Source organism: Macaca mulatta, chromosome 19, assembly GCF_049350105.2.
Source record: "Macaca mulatta isolate MMU2019108-1 chromosome 19, T2T-MMU8v2.0, whole genome shotgun sequence".
NCBI classification, from domain to species: domain Eukaryota; kingdom Metazoa; phylum Chordata; class Mammalia; order Primates; family Cercopithecidae; genus Macaca; species Macaca mulatta.
In genome coordinates, this window is record NC_133424.1 from 46,796,160 (window position 1) to 46,812,735 (window position 16,576).

General features: G+C 54.8%; 2 protein-coding genes and 2 long non-coding RNA genes across 6 annotated transcripts; 2 read left to right on the plus strand and 2 right to left on the minus strand.

Annotated features, from left to right (window-relative positions):
* Positions 1-1,162: 1,162 nt before the first annotated feature.
* Positions 1,163-13,709, plus strand: GAPDHS (glyceraldehyde-3-phosphate dehydrogenase, spermatogenic). Of its 2 annotated transcripts, XM_001095332.5 has the most exons (11): positions 1,163-1,338; positions 4,585-4,765; positions 6,413-6,509; positions 6,683-6,789; positions 10,748-10,838; positions 10,918-11,036; positions 11,373-11,454; positions 11,769-11,920; positions 12,089-12,251; positions 13,303-13,400; positions 13,488-13,709. In XM_001095332.5, the coding sequence occupies exons 1-11, from the start codon at positions 1,272-1,274 to the stop codon at positions 13,558-13,560; spliced, it is 1,230 nt and encodes a 409-aa protein (XP_001095332.1). In that variant the 5' UTR covers positions 1,163-1,271; the 3' UTR covers positions 13,561-13,709. The 2 variants fall into 2 exon arrangements, with proteins under 2 accessions (XP_001095332.1, XP_077838437.1); XM_077982311.1 differs by lacking the exons at positions 1,163-1,338; positions 4,585-4,765; positions 6,413-6,509; ... (1 more) ...; positions 13,303-13,400; positions 13,488-13,709 and adding an exon at positions 10,181-10,336 and having other exon boundaries at positions 12,089-12,943.
* On the minus strand, positions 4,414-13,947 carry LOC144329402 (uncharacterized). Of its 2 annotated transcripts, XR_013410509.1 has the most exons (3): positions 12,537-13,947; positions 10,181-11,525; positions 4,414-5,503 (listed from the first exon to the last, which is right to left on the minus strand). It is a non-coding gene; the product is annotated as an uncharacterized LOC144329402 (long non-coding RNA). The 2 variants fall into 2 exon arrangements; XR_003725121.2 differs by lacking the exon at positions 12,537-13,947 and having other exon boundaries at positions 10,181-12,247.
* On the minus strand, positions 7,008-8,954 carry LOC144337415 (uncharacterized). Its single transcript, XR_013410510.1, has 2 exons — positions 7,255-8,954; positions 7,008-7,137 (listed from the first exon to the last, which is right to left on the minus strand). It is a non-coding gene; the product is annotated as an uncharacterized LOC144337415 (long non-coding RNA).
* A 43-nt stretch (positions 13,948-13,990) lies between the features above and the next one.
* TMEM147 (transmembrane protein 147) lies at positions 13,991-15,905 on the plus strand (the record flags this gene model as incomplete). The annotated part of the gene is given in 7 exon segments (NM_001194024.2): positions 13,991-14,206; positions 14,278-14,347; positions 14,910-14,969; positions 15,055-15,191; positions 15,328-15,412; positions 15,501-15,622; positions 15,706-15,905. Coding segments are annotated over 7 exon segments (675 nt in total). The 5' UTR covers positions 13,991-14,129.
* Between the last annotated feature and the right edge of the window lie 671 nt (positions 15,906-16,576).

Genomic DNA, 16,576 nt, shown 5'->3' on the forward strand with positions numbered 1-16,576 from the left:
TGTGCACCAACACACCTGGCTAATTTTTTAATTTTTTGTAGATACAGGGTTTTGCCACGTTGCCCATGTTGGTCTCAAACTCATGGGCTCAAGTGATCCTCCCACCTCGGCCTCCCAAAGTGTTGAGATTACAGGCATGAGCCACTGCGCCCAGCTCACAAACACCTTTTAAGTGCCAAACACTTTTCTTGTCAATGGGATATAGAAGTGACAGAGATGACGTCCCTGGTCTCTCAGAGCTTATAGTCTAGTGGGCAAAGACAGTTGGCAAGAAAACAATTTTTAGAGAGACATGTGCTCTAAGGAAAATAAAAACATAGACAGTGTAGCCCTAGAGAAATTTTGCACATTGGAACATAACCCAGAATGGAGAAGTCAGACAAGGCTTCCTGGAAGATGGGCAGAGATTGGGGGGAAGGGGGTGATGGCTGACAGTGACAGAGAAAGGAGGGAACTTAGATGGGGAGTCTAGAAAGCCTCTCTTAAAGGGTGGGAAACCAAGAGGCAGCCAAGGGAAGCCCTGGGTGGGTTTTCCAGGGATATGGAGGCAGCTAGAGTCACTCCGGGGGGAGAAGCCAAGGAACAGTATGGAGACTGTGTACTTCAGGAGACAGAGAGGAGGAAAAGGCTTTCAGGACGGTGTAAAAGGTGGAATTCCAGGCTGGGTGTGGTGGCTCACTCCTGCAATCCTAGCATTTTGGAAGGCTGAGGTGGGAGGATCGCTTGAGCCCAAGAGTTCTAGACCAGCCTGAGCAAAAGAGTGAGACTCTCTCTCTACAAAAAAATAAAAAATAAAAATAGCCTGCCGTGAAGGCTGCACATGTAGTCCCAGCTACTCAGGAGGCCGAGGCGGGAGGATCGCTTTGAGCCCAGGAGTTCAAGGCTGCAATGAGCCATGATTGCACCACTACACTCCGCCTAGGAGACAGAGTGACACCCTGTCTCAAAATAAATAAACAAATGATAATTTTAAAAAGTGGGATTCCACTCCAGACGGCAGAGCGTGGCCATGGAACGGTGGTGCATAGCATGCTGAGGTCCCATGCCTCTACGGGGATGGGATGCGGTGGTCTCAGGCCTCTGGCTTGGGCACTGCCTCCTGGGTGGCGTCACTGGATACTGTGACGTCACTGTGTACTGTGACATCACTGGGCACTGTGACATCACGGCAAGAAGCCCCGGACCCACCAGCCCTGGCGCTCCGCACGCACCTCAGTAACATCGCGGCAGGTCCCGGGGCAGCCAGGCCAATGATAACCTTATAAGAGACCATGTCGAAGCGAGACATCGTCCTCACTAATGTCACTGTTGTCCAGTTGCTGCGACAGCCGTGCCCGGGTGAGGGAAGCAGCGGAGGGCGCGGGGGAGGGGTGGAAAGGGTAATGGGGAGCATCTGCACCCTCACACCTGTGCCGCATCCCAACCGCCCTTCCTGGCGTGTGCACCATCTAGGGACAAGGGGATCGTCTGCCCTCCCTCCCTCCACACCCGCCAGTGTGCTGGCAGACTAGGGTCTACCGCGATGGCGGGGAGACTGGGCCTCCGCCCCGAGGGCTGGGTGGGCTTTGCGCCGCTATCAGGCGGTGGAAAGAGCAGAAACCAGCGCGCACCGGAGGCTGCAGCCTGAAAGTGGCGGAAAGTGGGAGGGCTTAGGAGGGGCTCATGGAGAACCCAGGGGTGCTGGGCTTCCACGTAAAAGTGATGTTCATGGCGCTTTGCGTGAGGTGGGCTTTGCCCTCCCTGTGATGCACAAAACAAGGACACTTGCAACCTTGCCGGGGATGTACTGACCACTTCGCAGGCGAGAGCTCAGGGAAGCCTCACCACCACTTGAGAAGGCCAGTGTGTGCCCGCAGTTTGCAGAGCGGACAACAGAGGTTAAGAGAGGGCAAACTACTTCCTCAGTCTCTCAACTAGGGTGGCGCGCGCACACACACATACACTCACTCATTCTAGCCGGAGGAACCAGGTCTTCCGGGTGGGCTGCCCCCATTCCCACACTGTTCCCTCACTTCGCACGGGCGGGGGCCGCAGGGGTAGGTGTGGCCGGGATGGGGGCAGGGCTTGGTGCAGGAGACTCTGGAAGACATAGGAGCAGACAGGCTTAACAGCCATAACAGCCATGAGACTTGAACCCCTGCCCTGCGCATCACTGCTCCGTGGCCTCGGGCTTTATTTTCCCCTCTGTAAAGTGGGTTTATAGCGCATGCCTCTCAGGATTCAGTGGGAGGACAGCAGTGAGGAGCTCCGCACAGCACCCAGCTAGCCCCCAGGCTTTTCTCTAACCCAGGGACCCCACCCCTACAGTGGAGGGGAAGAAAGTGCAAGGCTGGGGGTGCTGAGAAAGGAGGAGCATCTGAGTTTCTTCGGAAAGGTCACCCATTGGGCTCAGATTCCCACCCTGAACCAGATGTACAAATCCCCTTCCTCCGATAGCAGAAACAACCCCCAGGGATTCTAACATCCTCAAGTTCACCGATAAACACTAACACCTTCATGAACTTGGACAGCCACTGGAAACACCCATAGTCCAGCCTCAGGCCACAAGGTCTGTGGCAGCAGGGAGAGGTCAGGGAGACAGACAGGCCAGCTGGCCCCCAGCTCCCAGCCCCACCACCTCCCAGATGCCTTTGATGTGGTGCCAAAAACTTGGACTCCCACTATCCCCTTCCAGCCCCTCTCTACCCTCTGCTGTCTCCCTTTCCTCGTGAATCTGCGTAGGATCAGACTTCCCTCCTCTATTAAAATCAGCTCCTATGTGTGGGCCTCGAGATCTCACTGAGCCCTCACAGCAGCCCCAACGCGGAGGATCAGCCCCAAGAGGTTCATTAACTTGCTCAAGTCCACAGAGCAGCAGGTCTGTGTGGACTGAGTCAGGCTTGACTTTCCAGCTTGAAACTCTCTGCCACCAGGTCCCAAGTCTCCACTTCTCCCCTCTTCTCAAGCCCTCCTCTGTAGCTCAGGTGGCTGCTACCACCAGGTGCAGGTGTTTGTAAGTGCAGTCTGGGAGTGGGAGTGTGTGTGGAGAGGTGGGAGCCAATGCGAGCTTCCATGGGCTTCACAGAGTATGATACACGGCACTCTCTAAGCTTGCCTGGGGATAAGAAATGCCTGGAGTGCTTATTTTATTTATTTATTTGTGTGTGTGAGACAGAGTTTCACTCTTGTTGCCCAGGATGGAGTGCAATGGTGCAATCTCGACTCACCGCAACCTCCTACTCCCGGGTTCAAGCGATTCTCCTGCCTCAGCCTCCTGAGTAGCTGGGAATACAGGCATGCGCCACCATACCTCGCTAATTTTTTTTGTATTTTTAGAAGAGACAGGGTTTCTCCATGTTGGTCAGGCTGGTCTCGAACTCCTGATCTCAGGTGATCCACCCACCTCGGCATCCCAAAGTGCTGGGATTACAGGTGTGAGCCACTGCTCCTGGCCTGGAGTGCTTATTAAAAACAGGATTTCTGGGCCTCCATACAGACCTACGGAGTCCGATTTTTCTAGGAAGAGCCCTCCTCACGTGATTTTTTTTTTTTTTTTTTTTTTTTTTGAGACAGAGTCTCACTCTGTCGCCCAGGCTGGTGTGCAGTGGCACAATCTCGGCTCACTGCAACCTCTGCCTCCCAGGTTCAAGAGATTCTCTTGCCTCAGCCCCGCTAGGAGCTGGGATTACAGTATTTTTAGTAGAGAATGGGTTTCTCCACGTTGGTCAGGCTGGTCTTGAACTCCTGACCTCAAGTGATCCACCCACCTTGGCCTCCCAAAGTGCCAGGATTACAGGCGTGAGCCACCACGCCTGACCACTCTGATGATTCCTATCATTGGAACAGTTTGGGGACCACTGGGCTAAATCAATTATTGGACAAGTTCGGGGAACAATCTCCAAAATACTAATGCATGTCAAACGTTTCCTGGGCTTGGTCATAAGCACTCTATGTATTACCTCATTTAATCTTCACAACAACCCTCTAAGAAAAGTACTATTATCTCACCTTACAGAGGAGGAAACTGAGGCACAGAGAATGTCACCCCAAGCGATCTATGTTGAAAGTACATACCCAGGCCGGGTGCGGTGGCTCACTCCTGTAATCCTAGCACGTTGGGAGGCCGAGGCGGGTGGATCACCTAAGGTCAGGAGTTCGAGACCAGCCTGGCCAACATGGTGAAACCCCACCTGTACTAAAAATACGAAAAGTAGCCAGGCGCCATGGCAGGTGCCTATAATCCCAGCTACTCGGGAGGCTGAGGCAGGAGAATCGCCTGAACCCAGGAGGCGGAGGTTGCAGTGAGCCGAGATCAGGCCACTGCACTCCAGCCTGGGTGACAGAGCAATACTCCGTCTCAGGAAAAAAAAAAAAAAAAGAAAACGAAAGTACATACCCAGTGAATTAGAATCTCAGGAAAGAGCCCTTGGGATCGATATTTTAAACAAGTTTATTCTGTAGAGAAAGTGGGTTTGGGAAACACTGGGCTAAATAGTTGGTCACTAGGGGCCAGGAACCAGCAACAGATTCTGGGCAGCAAAGACAGTTTATTCTCTTTCACTTTGGTGGTCGCGCAACCCATTTTCCCTCCCTTTCCCCGCATAGTGACCAGACCACCGCCTCCACCTGAGCCCAAGGTTGAAATAGAGCCCCAGCCACAACCAGAGCCCACACCAGTCAGGGAGGAAATAAAGCCGCCGCCGCCACCATCGCCGCCTCCTCGCCCTGCTACTCCTCCTCCTAAGATGGGGCCTGCGCCCCGGGAGCTGACTGTGGGCATCAATGGGTGAGTCTACTCCAGCCCCTGATCAGTCTGAAGCCTTAGAGCCCGGCCCTTCCTCTGGCCGCTAACTGGAGGCACCTCCACATTGCCCCCCATCAATGCTTTCATTCCGACGACCCTGGAGAAATAGCCCGGAGTAAGGCAGACAGGGCCCCACGCCCAGCCCACATTCTGGTGGGGAAGACAGTAATCAAATAAAGAAACGACATTGTTCAGTAGAGTGTGCTGGGAACAGCGCAGAACCCAGCGGAAAAGTAAGGCTGGAGAGGGCAGCCTTTGCTAGTGATCAGGGAAGGCCTCAGGGAGAAGGTGTCATTGGGGTTGGATCACAGTGATGAGGCGCAGCCAGCTCTCAGGACACCTTGCCGGGGAAGGAGTCTTCCAGGCAGCGGGACAAGCAATGATTCTGGGGCAGAGGCGAGTTCCGTGTGTTCAGGGACAGCCAGGAAGTCACAGTGGCTGGTGTCCACCAAGCAAAGGAAAAAGGAGGGAGGCCGGTGGGAAGCCCACAGGGCAGCTGCTACACCACAGTGAGGAATGTGGATCTTGTTTTACTAATGGACAGTCGGGGATGTTTTCATGGCAAGAGACGTAATCTGTCTTGAAGCTTTAAAAGATCCATCCAGACTCACACCCGTAAACCCAGCACTTTGGAAGGCCGAGGCAGGAGAATCCTTTGAGACCAGGAGTTTGAGACCAGGTGTTTGAGGCCAGCGTGGGCAACATAGCGAGACCCTGTTTCTACAAAAAAAAATATTTTTAATTGTTTAATGAAAAAATAAAAAATCCATCCAGCTACAAGGTTAAGAATAGGGGTTAGGAGCCAGGCACGGTAGCTCAGGTCTGTAATCCCAGCACTTTGGGAGGCTAAAGGCGGGTCTATCAACTTTAGGTCAGGAGTTCGAGACCAGCCTGGCCAACATGGCGAAATCCCGTCTCTATAAAAAATATAGGCCGGGCGCGGTGGCTCAAGCCTGTAATCCCAGCACTTTGGGAGGCCGAGACGGGCGGATCACGAGGTCAGGAGATCGAGACCATCCTGGCTAACATGGTGAAACCCCATCTCTACTAAAAAAAATACAAAAAAACTAGCCAGGCGTGGTGGCGGGCGCCTGTAGTCCCAGCTACTTGGGAGGCTGAGGCAGGAGAATGGCATAAACCTGGGAGGCGGAGCTTGCAGTGAGCTGAGATCCGGCCCCTGCACTCCAGCCTGGGCGACAGAGCGAGACTCCATCTCAAAAAAAAAAAAAAAAAAAAAATATATATATATATATATATATATATATAAAAATTAGCCAGGTGTGGTGGTATGTGCCTGTAGTCCCAGCTCTTTGGGAGGCTGAGGTAGGAGAATCACTTGAACCCAGGAGGCAGAGGTTGCAATAAGCCCAGATAGCACCACTGCACTCCAGCCTGGGCAAAAGAGCTAAACTCCGTCTCAAAAAAAAAAAAAAAAAAATAGGGGTTAGGGAACGGACTGGGAGAGGGAGCTGAAAAAGCAGTGAAGGGGCTGGTGATGTCATCTTAGCAAGAGATGACCATGGCTGGCACAGAGGTGGTTGCCTTCTTCCCCTGGATTAAGGATTCCCGACCAGCCTCCTCTCCATCACCCCCTCTCTCCCATCCCTTCCTCTGTCTGTCCCCGGCCAGATTTGGACGCATCGGTCGCCTGGTCCTGCGCGCCTGCATGGAGAAGGGTGTTAAGGTGGTGGCTGTGAATGATCCATTCATTGACCCGGAATACATGGTCAGTAGCTGGCAGGGGGCAGGAACAGCAGGGTGGGACTAGGGTGGGAAGGGGGCTCAGGGAAGCTGTATGGAAGGCTCTCAGCTGCAATGTGAGGCCTTCACCAAAGAGGGGACTCTCTAGGAATCCTCGCCCTGCCACCCCAAGACTGGGAGCCATTCCATCGCCCACAGGTGTACATGTTTAAGTATGACTCCACCCACGGCCGATACAAGGGAAGTGTGGAATTCAGGAACGGACAGCTGGTCGTGGACAACCACGAGATCTCTGTCTACCAGTGGTAAGGAGAGCATCTGTCTGATGCACGGCTGTGACATAGTGAGACAGGGGATGTGGAGGTGGCTAAAATGGGATTCCAGCCTCTCACATGGGGTTCTGAAACCGCCCCCAAAATTGCATGTGCATGCCTCTAGGTACTAATTTGAAGAGGGAAGTCTCAGATAGGTCCTTCACCCCTAAAATGGTTAAGAAGCACTAATCTAAAAAGATATCTCACTGTACTCAAGAATGCTTTTTATTTTTATTTTTTTTAGGGACGAGGTATCACTCTCTTGCCCAGTATGGAATGCAGTGGTGTAACCATAGCTCACCGCAGCCTTGACCTCCCGGGCTCAAGTGATCCTCCCACCTCGGCCTCCCGAGTAGCTGACACAAGCCACCATACCTGGCAAATTTTCTGTAGGATGAGGTCTTGCCATTTGGCCCAGGCTGGTCTCAAACTCCTAGCCCCAAGCAATCCTCCCACCTTGGCCTCTCAGAGTGCTGGGATTACAGGCACGAGCCATCACATTTTGCTTTAACACACATTGGTATGTTTTCTCGTGGGCATATCAACATGTCCAGAACTCAACTCTTGATTCCCCTTCACCCCCACACCTATTCAGCTCCCACTGACCACTGCTGGTCAACTGTGCCTGAAATCCAAAGAGACGAAGGTATAATGAGGCTTGTGTGAACATCCGAACATCCATTCCCATCATGGCCTGAACCAGTGTTTCAGGTTTACTTGAGAATGCCCTGGGCCGAGAGAAGGGCTGCATTCAGTTAGTTGAGAGAGCTTAGAATTTTATTTTTGGCTGACATTCACCTTTCTAATGTAAACTATTAGCCACACCTGGCTCTGTGGCTGCCTGGGGCTTTTACACACACACACCCACAGGCACGCACACATGCACATACACACAGGCACACTAGTGAACCCTGTCCGGGCCCAGGCAGGGTCTGCAGCCTCCCCAGCGCCCCTCCCCACAGATCTAATCTCAGCCCTTCTGCTTGTAGTTACTGGGGGTAGGGTGAGTGATGAGCAGGGATGGGTGCAGGAAGTTTGTGGGTGGGGGGCAGAGAGAGGAGAGTCAGCGAAAACGGAAGAAAGCTGCTTAATCCAAGTTTGAAATCAACACAGCAGAAACAACTCCAGCACCGTAGTTATCACGCAGACTTCAACGTGGCCACCACCATTCCTACCACTTGGAGTCATCCCCCTTCCCCACCTAGCTGCCCCCTCCATCCACGGCCCCAACCCGGGTGGTGCCTTCTCTGGTCACTCGTGCAATGCAACGTGGTTCCCCGCCCCTCCAGCCCCCTCTCCACCCCTGCACTGTTGGGCTGCATAAGCCAAGCTGTGTGCCTGCACTCTGCCCTGCGCTGCCGCTAGCTGGCTGGGTGACCTTGGGCAAGGGACCAAACTCGCCTGAGCCTCAGTTCCCCGATGTGATGGGGAACCCACCACAGCAGTAGCTGGGAGCACGAGTGGCGTGAACACGTGTTTGTGGACACTTAAACAGGCACTTCCCACAAGGCCATGGCCTTGCAGGGAGGGCTCTGTCAACTGGTGCCACCACAGTTGCTCTGGCATTAGCAGGTACAGGCCCTGGTAGACATGAAGAACTTCCTTTGAATAAACAAATGGAATCCTCAAAACAGCCGGTGGGCAGGAGGCTGGGGCCCATGGCAGCCTTGGGGAGGGCCTGGGGTCTTCTGGGGCACATTCCTTGCCTCAGGCCAAGTCAGCAATTGCTGCAGAGGAATTGGAAGTGTCCCTAATTTGGAAGGCAGAAAACGGGGGTAGCTGAGAAGAGCTAGTTGGGCCAGATGATGGAAAGCGGACTGACAGAGCAGGAGACAGGAAGAGGATAACCATGTACTATGGCCTTGCCTGGGGCCTTGCCTGGTGGCCGATTCATCCATTCATTCAGGCAGTGGAAACAGGAGTGCAGACCCGAGCTGGGGCCAGCCACCTGCACTCCAGCAGGCTCTCCCTCTCACTCCCCTCCCCTCCGCCCCGACAGCGGTTAAAAAATGCAAAAAATGGCAGTGGTAGCACTTCCTCATTGGGTTGTGAAGGTTACGTGAGTTTAATACAGGTAAGGCACTTAGAATATGGGCACAGGACAGGTGTTCAGTAAACATGTATAAAATGGCTGACAAAAAAAAAAAAAAAAAACATGAGGCCAGGTGCAGCGGCTCATGCCTGTCATCCCAGCATTTTGGGAGGCTGAGGTGGGCGGATCACTTCAGGTCAGGAGTTTGAGACCAGCCTGGCAAACACAGCAAAACCCGTGACCATTAAAAATACAAAAAACAACAAAAAACTAGCCAGGTGTGGTAGCGCATGCTTGTAACCCCAGCTACTCAGGAGGCGGAGGCAGGAGAATTGCTTGAACCTGGAAGGTGGAGGTTGCAGTGAGCCAAGATCGTGCCACTGCACTCCAGCCTGGGTGACAGAGTGAGACTCTGTCTCAAAAACAAAACGAAACAGAACAAAACAAAACAAACAAAGAAAACCCATGAGGCCAGGCACGGTGGCTTACACCTGTAATCCCGGCACTGTGGGAGGCCAAGGATCACTTGAGCCCAGGGGTTCTAAAGCACCCTGGGAAACAAAAGTGAGAGCCCATCTCTACTAAAAAAATTAAAATTTAGCTGGGCATGGTAGTGTGTGCCTGTAGTCCCAAGCTGCTCAGGAGGCCAAGGCAGGAGGATGGCTTGAGCCAGGAAGATCAAGGCAGCAGTGAGCTCTGATTGCACCACTGCACCCCAGCCTGGGCGACAGAAGAAGACCCTGTCTCAAAACAAACAAACAAACCCCACAAACATTGATTGAACCCCCCATTGAGGGGGGCAGGCTCAAGCGCAAAAGAAACAGACCCACACAACCGAGAATCACAGAAGGAAAGCACTCGGTTACTCGGTTACTCGCAATAAACCTGGGAAGGTATATTCACTTAATGCTTGTTTGCTAAAGCCAAGTAGATAATGGCAATACTAGATGTTTAATGTGTTTCAAATACAAACGTTTGTCAAAATACCAAGTTAAAACGTAAATTTAGGGCCGGGCGCAGTGGCTCAAGCCTGTAATCCCAGCACTTTGGGAGGCCGAAACGGGTGGATCACGAGGTCAGGAGATCGAGACCATCCTGGCTAACACGGTGAAACCCCGTCTCTACTAAAAAATACAAAAAACTAGCCGGGCAAGGTGGCGGGCGCCTGTAGTCCCAGCTACTCGGGAGGCTGAGGCAGGAGAATAGCGTGAACCCGGGAGGCAGAGCTTGCAGTGAGCTGAGATCCGGCCACTGCACTCCAGCCTGGGCCACAGAGCGAGACTCCGTCTCAAAAAAAATAAAAAAACGTAAATTTATAAAACAGGAAACCAGAAACCTCCCCCCACTTACCTTTCTAATGTAAACCACGAGCCACTGCTGCCCCAAGGCTGCCTCAGGCTTCAGGCGTCCTCCAGGAGCTTTCTCTTTAATGCAGTGTCTGTTTTCAGGGACTCTCCTGGCCCTTGGCAGCCAGCTTCCTATTGCAGGAACTGAGGATCTAGGAGGGTTCGTGGCGAGGTTGTCGGGGTTGGGGACCAGAAAGCAGCTGGGCAGGCCTCACAGTCACAGAGTCCACATCCCGGGCAGCATACAGAGAAAGGGTCTGAGCTGGCTGACAGCAGTCAGGGTTGGCGCCTCTAAGGAGGTTGAGGGCTGAGTTGGGGAGGTCACCGCCCATACCCAGGCATAGCAGAGGTGGTGCAATCAACAAAAGGAAGGTGGTCCAAAGTGGGGCAGTGGTGAAAAGCCAGGCCAGCGGGGTGGAGCTCATCTGGAGCAAGTAGGTATGTCGGTGGGGGACGCAGGTAGTTGCAGGTGGGCCAGCATCTGCTCAACCTTTCAAATGGTGAAGGCCGTGGACTATGAAGGTGGGGCTCAAGCAGGGGAGACTGACTCAGCCCTGCCACTACCCCACAGCAAGGAGCCCAAACAGATCCCCTGGAGGGATGTCGGGAGCCCCTACGTGGTGGAGTCCACAGGCGTGTACCTCTCCATAGAGGCAGCTTCGGTAAGCTGGGGAGAGGTGTCCAGGGCCAGCTGGGGGGATGATGGCGCCAGAAGCACCTGACACCGCGCTTCCTCCCCAGAACCACATCTCAGCAGGTGCTCAACGTGTGGTCATCTCCGCACCCTCGCCAGACGCACCAACGTTCGTCATGGGTGTGAATGAAAACAACTATAACCCTGGCTCCATGAACATTGTGAGGTAAGGGGGGCAGCGACATCCTGCAATGTGTGGAAGGGAGGGTAGACTCGTCCTCCCCACTCTCAGCTCCACTGGATTCCTGGTCACTCGGCTTCTACTTCTCCTTCCCGAAACTATCTGCTAAACACGCATGACTTCTGGAGGACAAGCTTGGGGAGCCTCCCCAGCTGCATCTCGGTGCCTCCTTCAGTCTGACGGTGTCTGCACAGATCCCTCTCACCCTCATCCTGACGTTTCACAAAACCAAGTCTGCGTGCATACCCCAAGAGGGGTAAGGGTGGAGGGGTGGCTCTGCAACTCACCTCACAGTGCCCGTGCACACCTTGGCTGTTGCAGCAACGCGTCCTGCACCACCAACTGCTTGGCCCCCCTTGCCAAGGTCATCCACGAGCGATTTGGGATCGTGGAAGGGTTGATGGTGAGTTGAGGATGAGGGGCTGGGGCAGGATGGCAGGGAAACCCCAACCTTTTCTTCCCAGGCCTTGCTTACTATATGGAGTTAAGAGGGAGAGATTGGTTTCGGGAGGAGAGGCCCACCAGTGCAGAAGTCTTTTAAAACACTGTACAACCCTCAGTCAAGGCTGGACCCTGGCCTGCACACGTCCCCTCCTGTGGTCTGTGGTGGTGGCCCCACCAGCCTCCACACCTAGGCCACTACCCTAGTCCCGGAAAAAAAGAGGTATGGGAGCTTAGGACTATGAAGGCCTCATCTTGGTCCTTCTCTTCCCCAAGACTACAGTCCATTCCTACACGGCCACCCAGAAGACAGTGGATGGGCCATCAAAGAAGGCCTGGAGAGATGGGCGGGGTGCCCACCAGAACATCATCCCAGCCTCCACTGGGGCTGCGAAAGCCGTGACCAAAGTCATCCCAGAGCTCAAAGGGTATGAGGACAAGAAGCCGCAACCAGGGTGGGGGCATACCCCGGGAGGACTGGACTGGCCCTCAGTCCTTAAGGGGAAAGCAGGAGCCTGGCCCGGCCACAGGGCAAGGGGGATTGGAGGGCAACGTCCCTAAGTTCTGACTCCTGTTCTTCATGGGGGATTCTCCAGGAAGCTGACAGGGATGGCATTCCGGGTACCAACCCCGGATGTGTCTGTTGTGGACCTGACCTGCCGTCTCGCCCAGCCTGCCCCCTACTCAGCCATCAAGGAGGCTATAAAAGCAGCAGCCAAGGGGCCCATGGCTGGCATCCTTGCCTACACCGAGGATGAGGTAGGGGCTGAGGAGAGGAGACCCTGGGAGGAGCCCTCTGGGGAGGGACATGATTTCCACTTGCCAGGGAGCTGCTCTCAATGTGTCAAGACAGAAACTGCAGGGCGGGAAGGGAGATCTCCCTGCCTCAGGGCCTTTGCACTTCCTGTTCCTTTGGTCTGGAATGCTTGCCCCCCCCAGATGACCACACAGTCTGTCCTTACTTCCTCCAAGTCTCTACTTCAACCTCCCTCTTCAGCAAGGCACCCCCTCAAAAGATGTTCTTTCTGTGGCCCTATTCCTCACCTGAAATTTCTTGTCAGTCACTGTTGATCCCAATGGTGTGTGCATTCCAAGAAAACAGGGATTTAGGGGCTGCGTTTTCACTTTTCTGGCTCCAACCTGGCAGACAGCAGGTGACCAATACATGCTTAGTGAACAAAAGACAACAGTTCTCATTTTTTTCAATACTTGTTCAGGGCCAGGCCATGGCCAGGTGCCTTCTCTGTGAGGAGTGGATGCCATGGTCATGGTGGACCCCGTACATCTACCTTGGTGCTGTCTCCCTGCATTAACTCCTGCAGGTCCACTTTCCCACAGTCGCCAGGATCTTTTGTTTTAATGGAATCACACTGCATCACCCATTTTCAGGAGTGAAAACACTCTTGTGGCCTTTCCTGACACTAGGGCTAAAACCCTCAGGTTCTCCGTTCCTGCAGCTCCTTCCACCTCAGACGCTGTGTTGAGGGCCAGAGCCAGTGAGATCTTCCTAGTCATCTAGACTCAGGCTCATGGCCACCCCTCAGAGAGGCCCTCCATACTGGCCCATTTCAAATGCTTGCATTATTCCTAGGAAAGGGATGTACTGGTACAGCATGAGGGTGTTTGTGACCTGTGCCCTTTGGTCAGACCCCAGTAGAGTGCCTTGGTCCCTGTCCCCAGAGACTGAACACAGTAGGGCTGCATCAAAAATAGATGAATGCATGGATGGGCGATAGAGCTAAGAGCACTGTCAGCTCCTGGAAGTCCTTGCTCTGCCGGACACACTTATCTTTGAAATTCTGACGCCCAGGTCGTCTCTACGGACTTCGTCGGTGATAGCCACTCGTCCATCTTCGATGCTAAGGCCGGCATTGCGCTCAATGACAATTTCGTGAAGCTCATTTCATGGTAAGGGGAAAGGAGCTGGAGACTTGCAGGGGAACTAAGGGGTGGTCGGAAGGAACCCCCTTGAGCCTGCCAATCCCTCCTCCACAGGTACGACAACGAATATGGCTACAGTCACCGGGTGGTCGACCTCCTCCGCTACATGTTCAGCCGAGACAAGTGAAACGGAAAGGTCCCTTCTTTCCTTCCCAGGGGCCAGGGCCGGTACATGTGCCTCCCGTTCCTGCATCTGGCTGCCCGGGGGAGGAAGGGCACCCGGGGCGGACGCCCCACGCCGCTGGGTCCATGGTGAAATAAAAAACAGTGCTCACAGCTGCGTCCCGTATTTCTGCGCCGGTCACGGCGGGTTCTGATCCGGGTTTGAGGCCCGCCCCACCCTTACTCGATCGCCTGCGCCCACGGGCGAGGGGTCGCGCTTGACGTCAAGCCGGGTTCCACTTCGGGAGACGGGGACAGCGATGGCAGCGGGAGAGGTCCCGCATGGCCGGAAGTCACTCCCCACAGCGCTGGGCCGGGAGCGCTGGCAACCGGGCCCGGCCACGGGCGCTCTGACGTCACTGGGCGCGACGCCCCGCGCCGAGACTACTGATCCCAGAAGGTCGCGCGCTGGCCCCCGCCAGTCAGGTGGGCGCCAGGCCCTGGCCGTGGCGAAAGTACCGGCGGAGCCGGAGACCCGCTGCCGGAGACGCCGCCTCGCGATCCCCGCGCGGGCGGGACCGGGCGGCCAGCGTCATGACCCTGTTTCACTTCGGGAACTGCTTCGCTCTCGCCTACTTCCCCTACTTCATCACCTACAAGTGCAGCGGCCTGTGAGTGCGGGAAGGGCGCGGGGCGGAGAGGGCGCGGGGCCCGGGCCGAGCCTCACCTCCCGCTTCTCCAGGTCCGAGTACAACGCCTTCTGGAAATGCGTCCAGGCTGGAGTCACCTACCTCTTTGTCCAACTCTGCAAGGTAAGGGCCGCCGGAATCCACGTGTTCTGGCCCCCAGGCTCTGCAGACCCAGGGACCCGCCCCCGTTGCGTATCCCCCGCCACGGTGGGACCGCCCTCGGGACTCAGCGTAGGGAGGCGTCAGGATACCTAGAAAGGATAGACTTTAAAGAGGGCACGACCTGAGAAGAGGCCTAAAAGCAACTTTTGCGTCGCACTTAGTAAAACTGAGAAAACGTCAGTAGTGTGGTTGGCTAAGAGGTGTTTTTTTTTTTGGTGCGATTAAGAGTGATCACTGATTCCCTACATGCTGTTAACACTGCCCAAGGAGCAGCACCTTCAAACCTGACTCAGATGCCCTGTGATCACCCAGAACTCCAACTTCCAGCCCCCTCGGGGACCCGGGGACCTATCCTCTATCTCCCCCATTCCTGTAATCTTGCCACCATCTGGTGGTTCCTCTTCCAGATGGGTCCCCAGAACCTGTCCTGCCCTCCTCATACCCACGAACTTCCCACAAATCCCACGTGGTTTATCTTGATCCCCTCACCTTGAAGTGACCTCTTTCTGCTTTCTCTTCTCAGATGCTGTTCTTGGCCACTTTCTTTCCCACCTGGGAAGGCGGCATCTATGACTTCATTGGGGTGAGAGGGGCCAGGGAAGGGCAGGGCATGCAGGAGCGGGGCTCCCTGTCCCCTGTGCTTACTTAAGCCTCAACCTGACCCGCAGGAGTTCATGAAGGCCAGCGTGGATGTGGCAGACCTGATAGGTCTAAACCTTGTCATGTCCCGGAATGCCGGCAAGGGGGAGTACAAGATCATGGTTGCTGCCCTGGGCTGGGCCACCGCTGAGCTTATTATGTCCCGGTGCGTGCAGCAGCCTGGAACCCAGACACCTGAGAAGGGACACCTGGGTTCCACGGGGGTGCTGGAGGGCAGGGGCTCACAGCCTGGTACTGAAGGTGTCTGGGTACTGGAGAATCCCATCCTTTGCCTTCCTCAGCTGCATTCCCCTATGGGTCGGAGCCCGGGGCATTGAGTTTGACTGGAAGTACATCCAGATGAGCATAGACTCCAACATCAGTCTGGTAGGCAGTCCTGCTCTCCCACACACACATTTCTGCTGGCGGCCATACTCCTATCGAGGCCTGGCCCCAACTTTCCGCCTCCCTCCAGGTCCATTACATCGTCGCATCTGCTCAGGTCTGGATGATAACACGCTATGATCTGTACCACACCTTCCGGCCGGCTGTCCTCCTACTGATGTTCCTCAGTGTCTACAAGGCCTTCGTGATGGAGTGAGCTGGGTGGGGTTTAGGGCTGGGTCCAAAGTGGGGTGGGTTATCTAGTCTCCCTCCCTCATGGTGACATTTTCCTGCAGGACCTTCGTCCACCTCTGCTCACTGGGCAGCTGGACAGCCCTACTGGCCCGAGCAGTGGTAACGGGGCTGCTGGCCCTCAGCACCTTGGCCCTGTACGTCGCCGTTGTCAATGTGCACTCCTAGGCTTGGTGTCTCAGATACTGATGTACCCTTTCCCTGACTCGCTTCAGGTTTTAGTGAAGTAAACAGTATTTGGAAAGTTGCTGCTGCCTCCATTTCTCTCTCTCTTGGGAACTGTCTCCCAATACCGTGCCCACCTGGGTCCCAGAGGCCCTGGTTCTGGCTCAGGAGCCAGGTAGACAAGCTGGAAGCTAGCCAGTCACTGGCTTATCCCATGTCCTGTTCCTCAGGCTCCTAGTTTGTCAGGAGTAGACAATGTTTGGATGATCTTTGAGCAATGGCAGAGGCCAGGGCCCTCAGGGAACAGGTGATAGAGGGGAGCTAGAATCCAAGAGAAGGCCCTTGGGGGCTCTTCCTCTCCTCACAGCCTCAACCTGGGCCTCCCCACACAGGTCCTTCCCGGGCTGGTTACCTCTGAGGCTCCCGGCCCCAGTGTCCCCCTCCAATCCATCCTCTGTATGGCAGCCAGGGGATCTATCTGAAACCCATGTAACCGGGTCATCCTCCCGCTTGCAACCACTTGCAGCCCCTTGTTACACAGTGGACAGTCCAATTGCTCGGCCTTTGGTTTTATCCAACCAGCAAAATCAGCTTTTCTGAAACTGCTCCCTAGAATAATTTGCCCAGCCAGATTCTTAACATCGTTCAAGCCATGGGGTCAGCATGAGGCTGGGGGGAGAGTTGTGACTGTGAGCTCCTCAGTTCTATGGCCCTCAGCTCAGATCCCAGCCTGAGCCTTCTCAGGGTGGA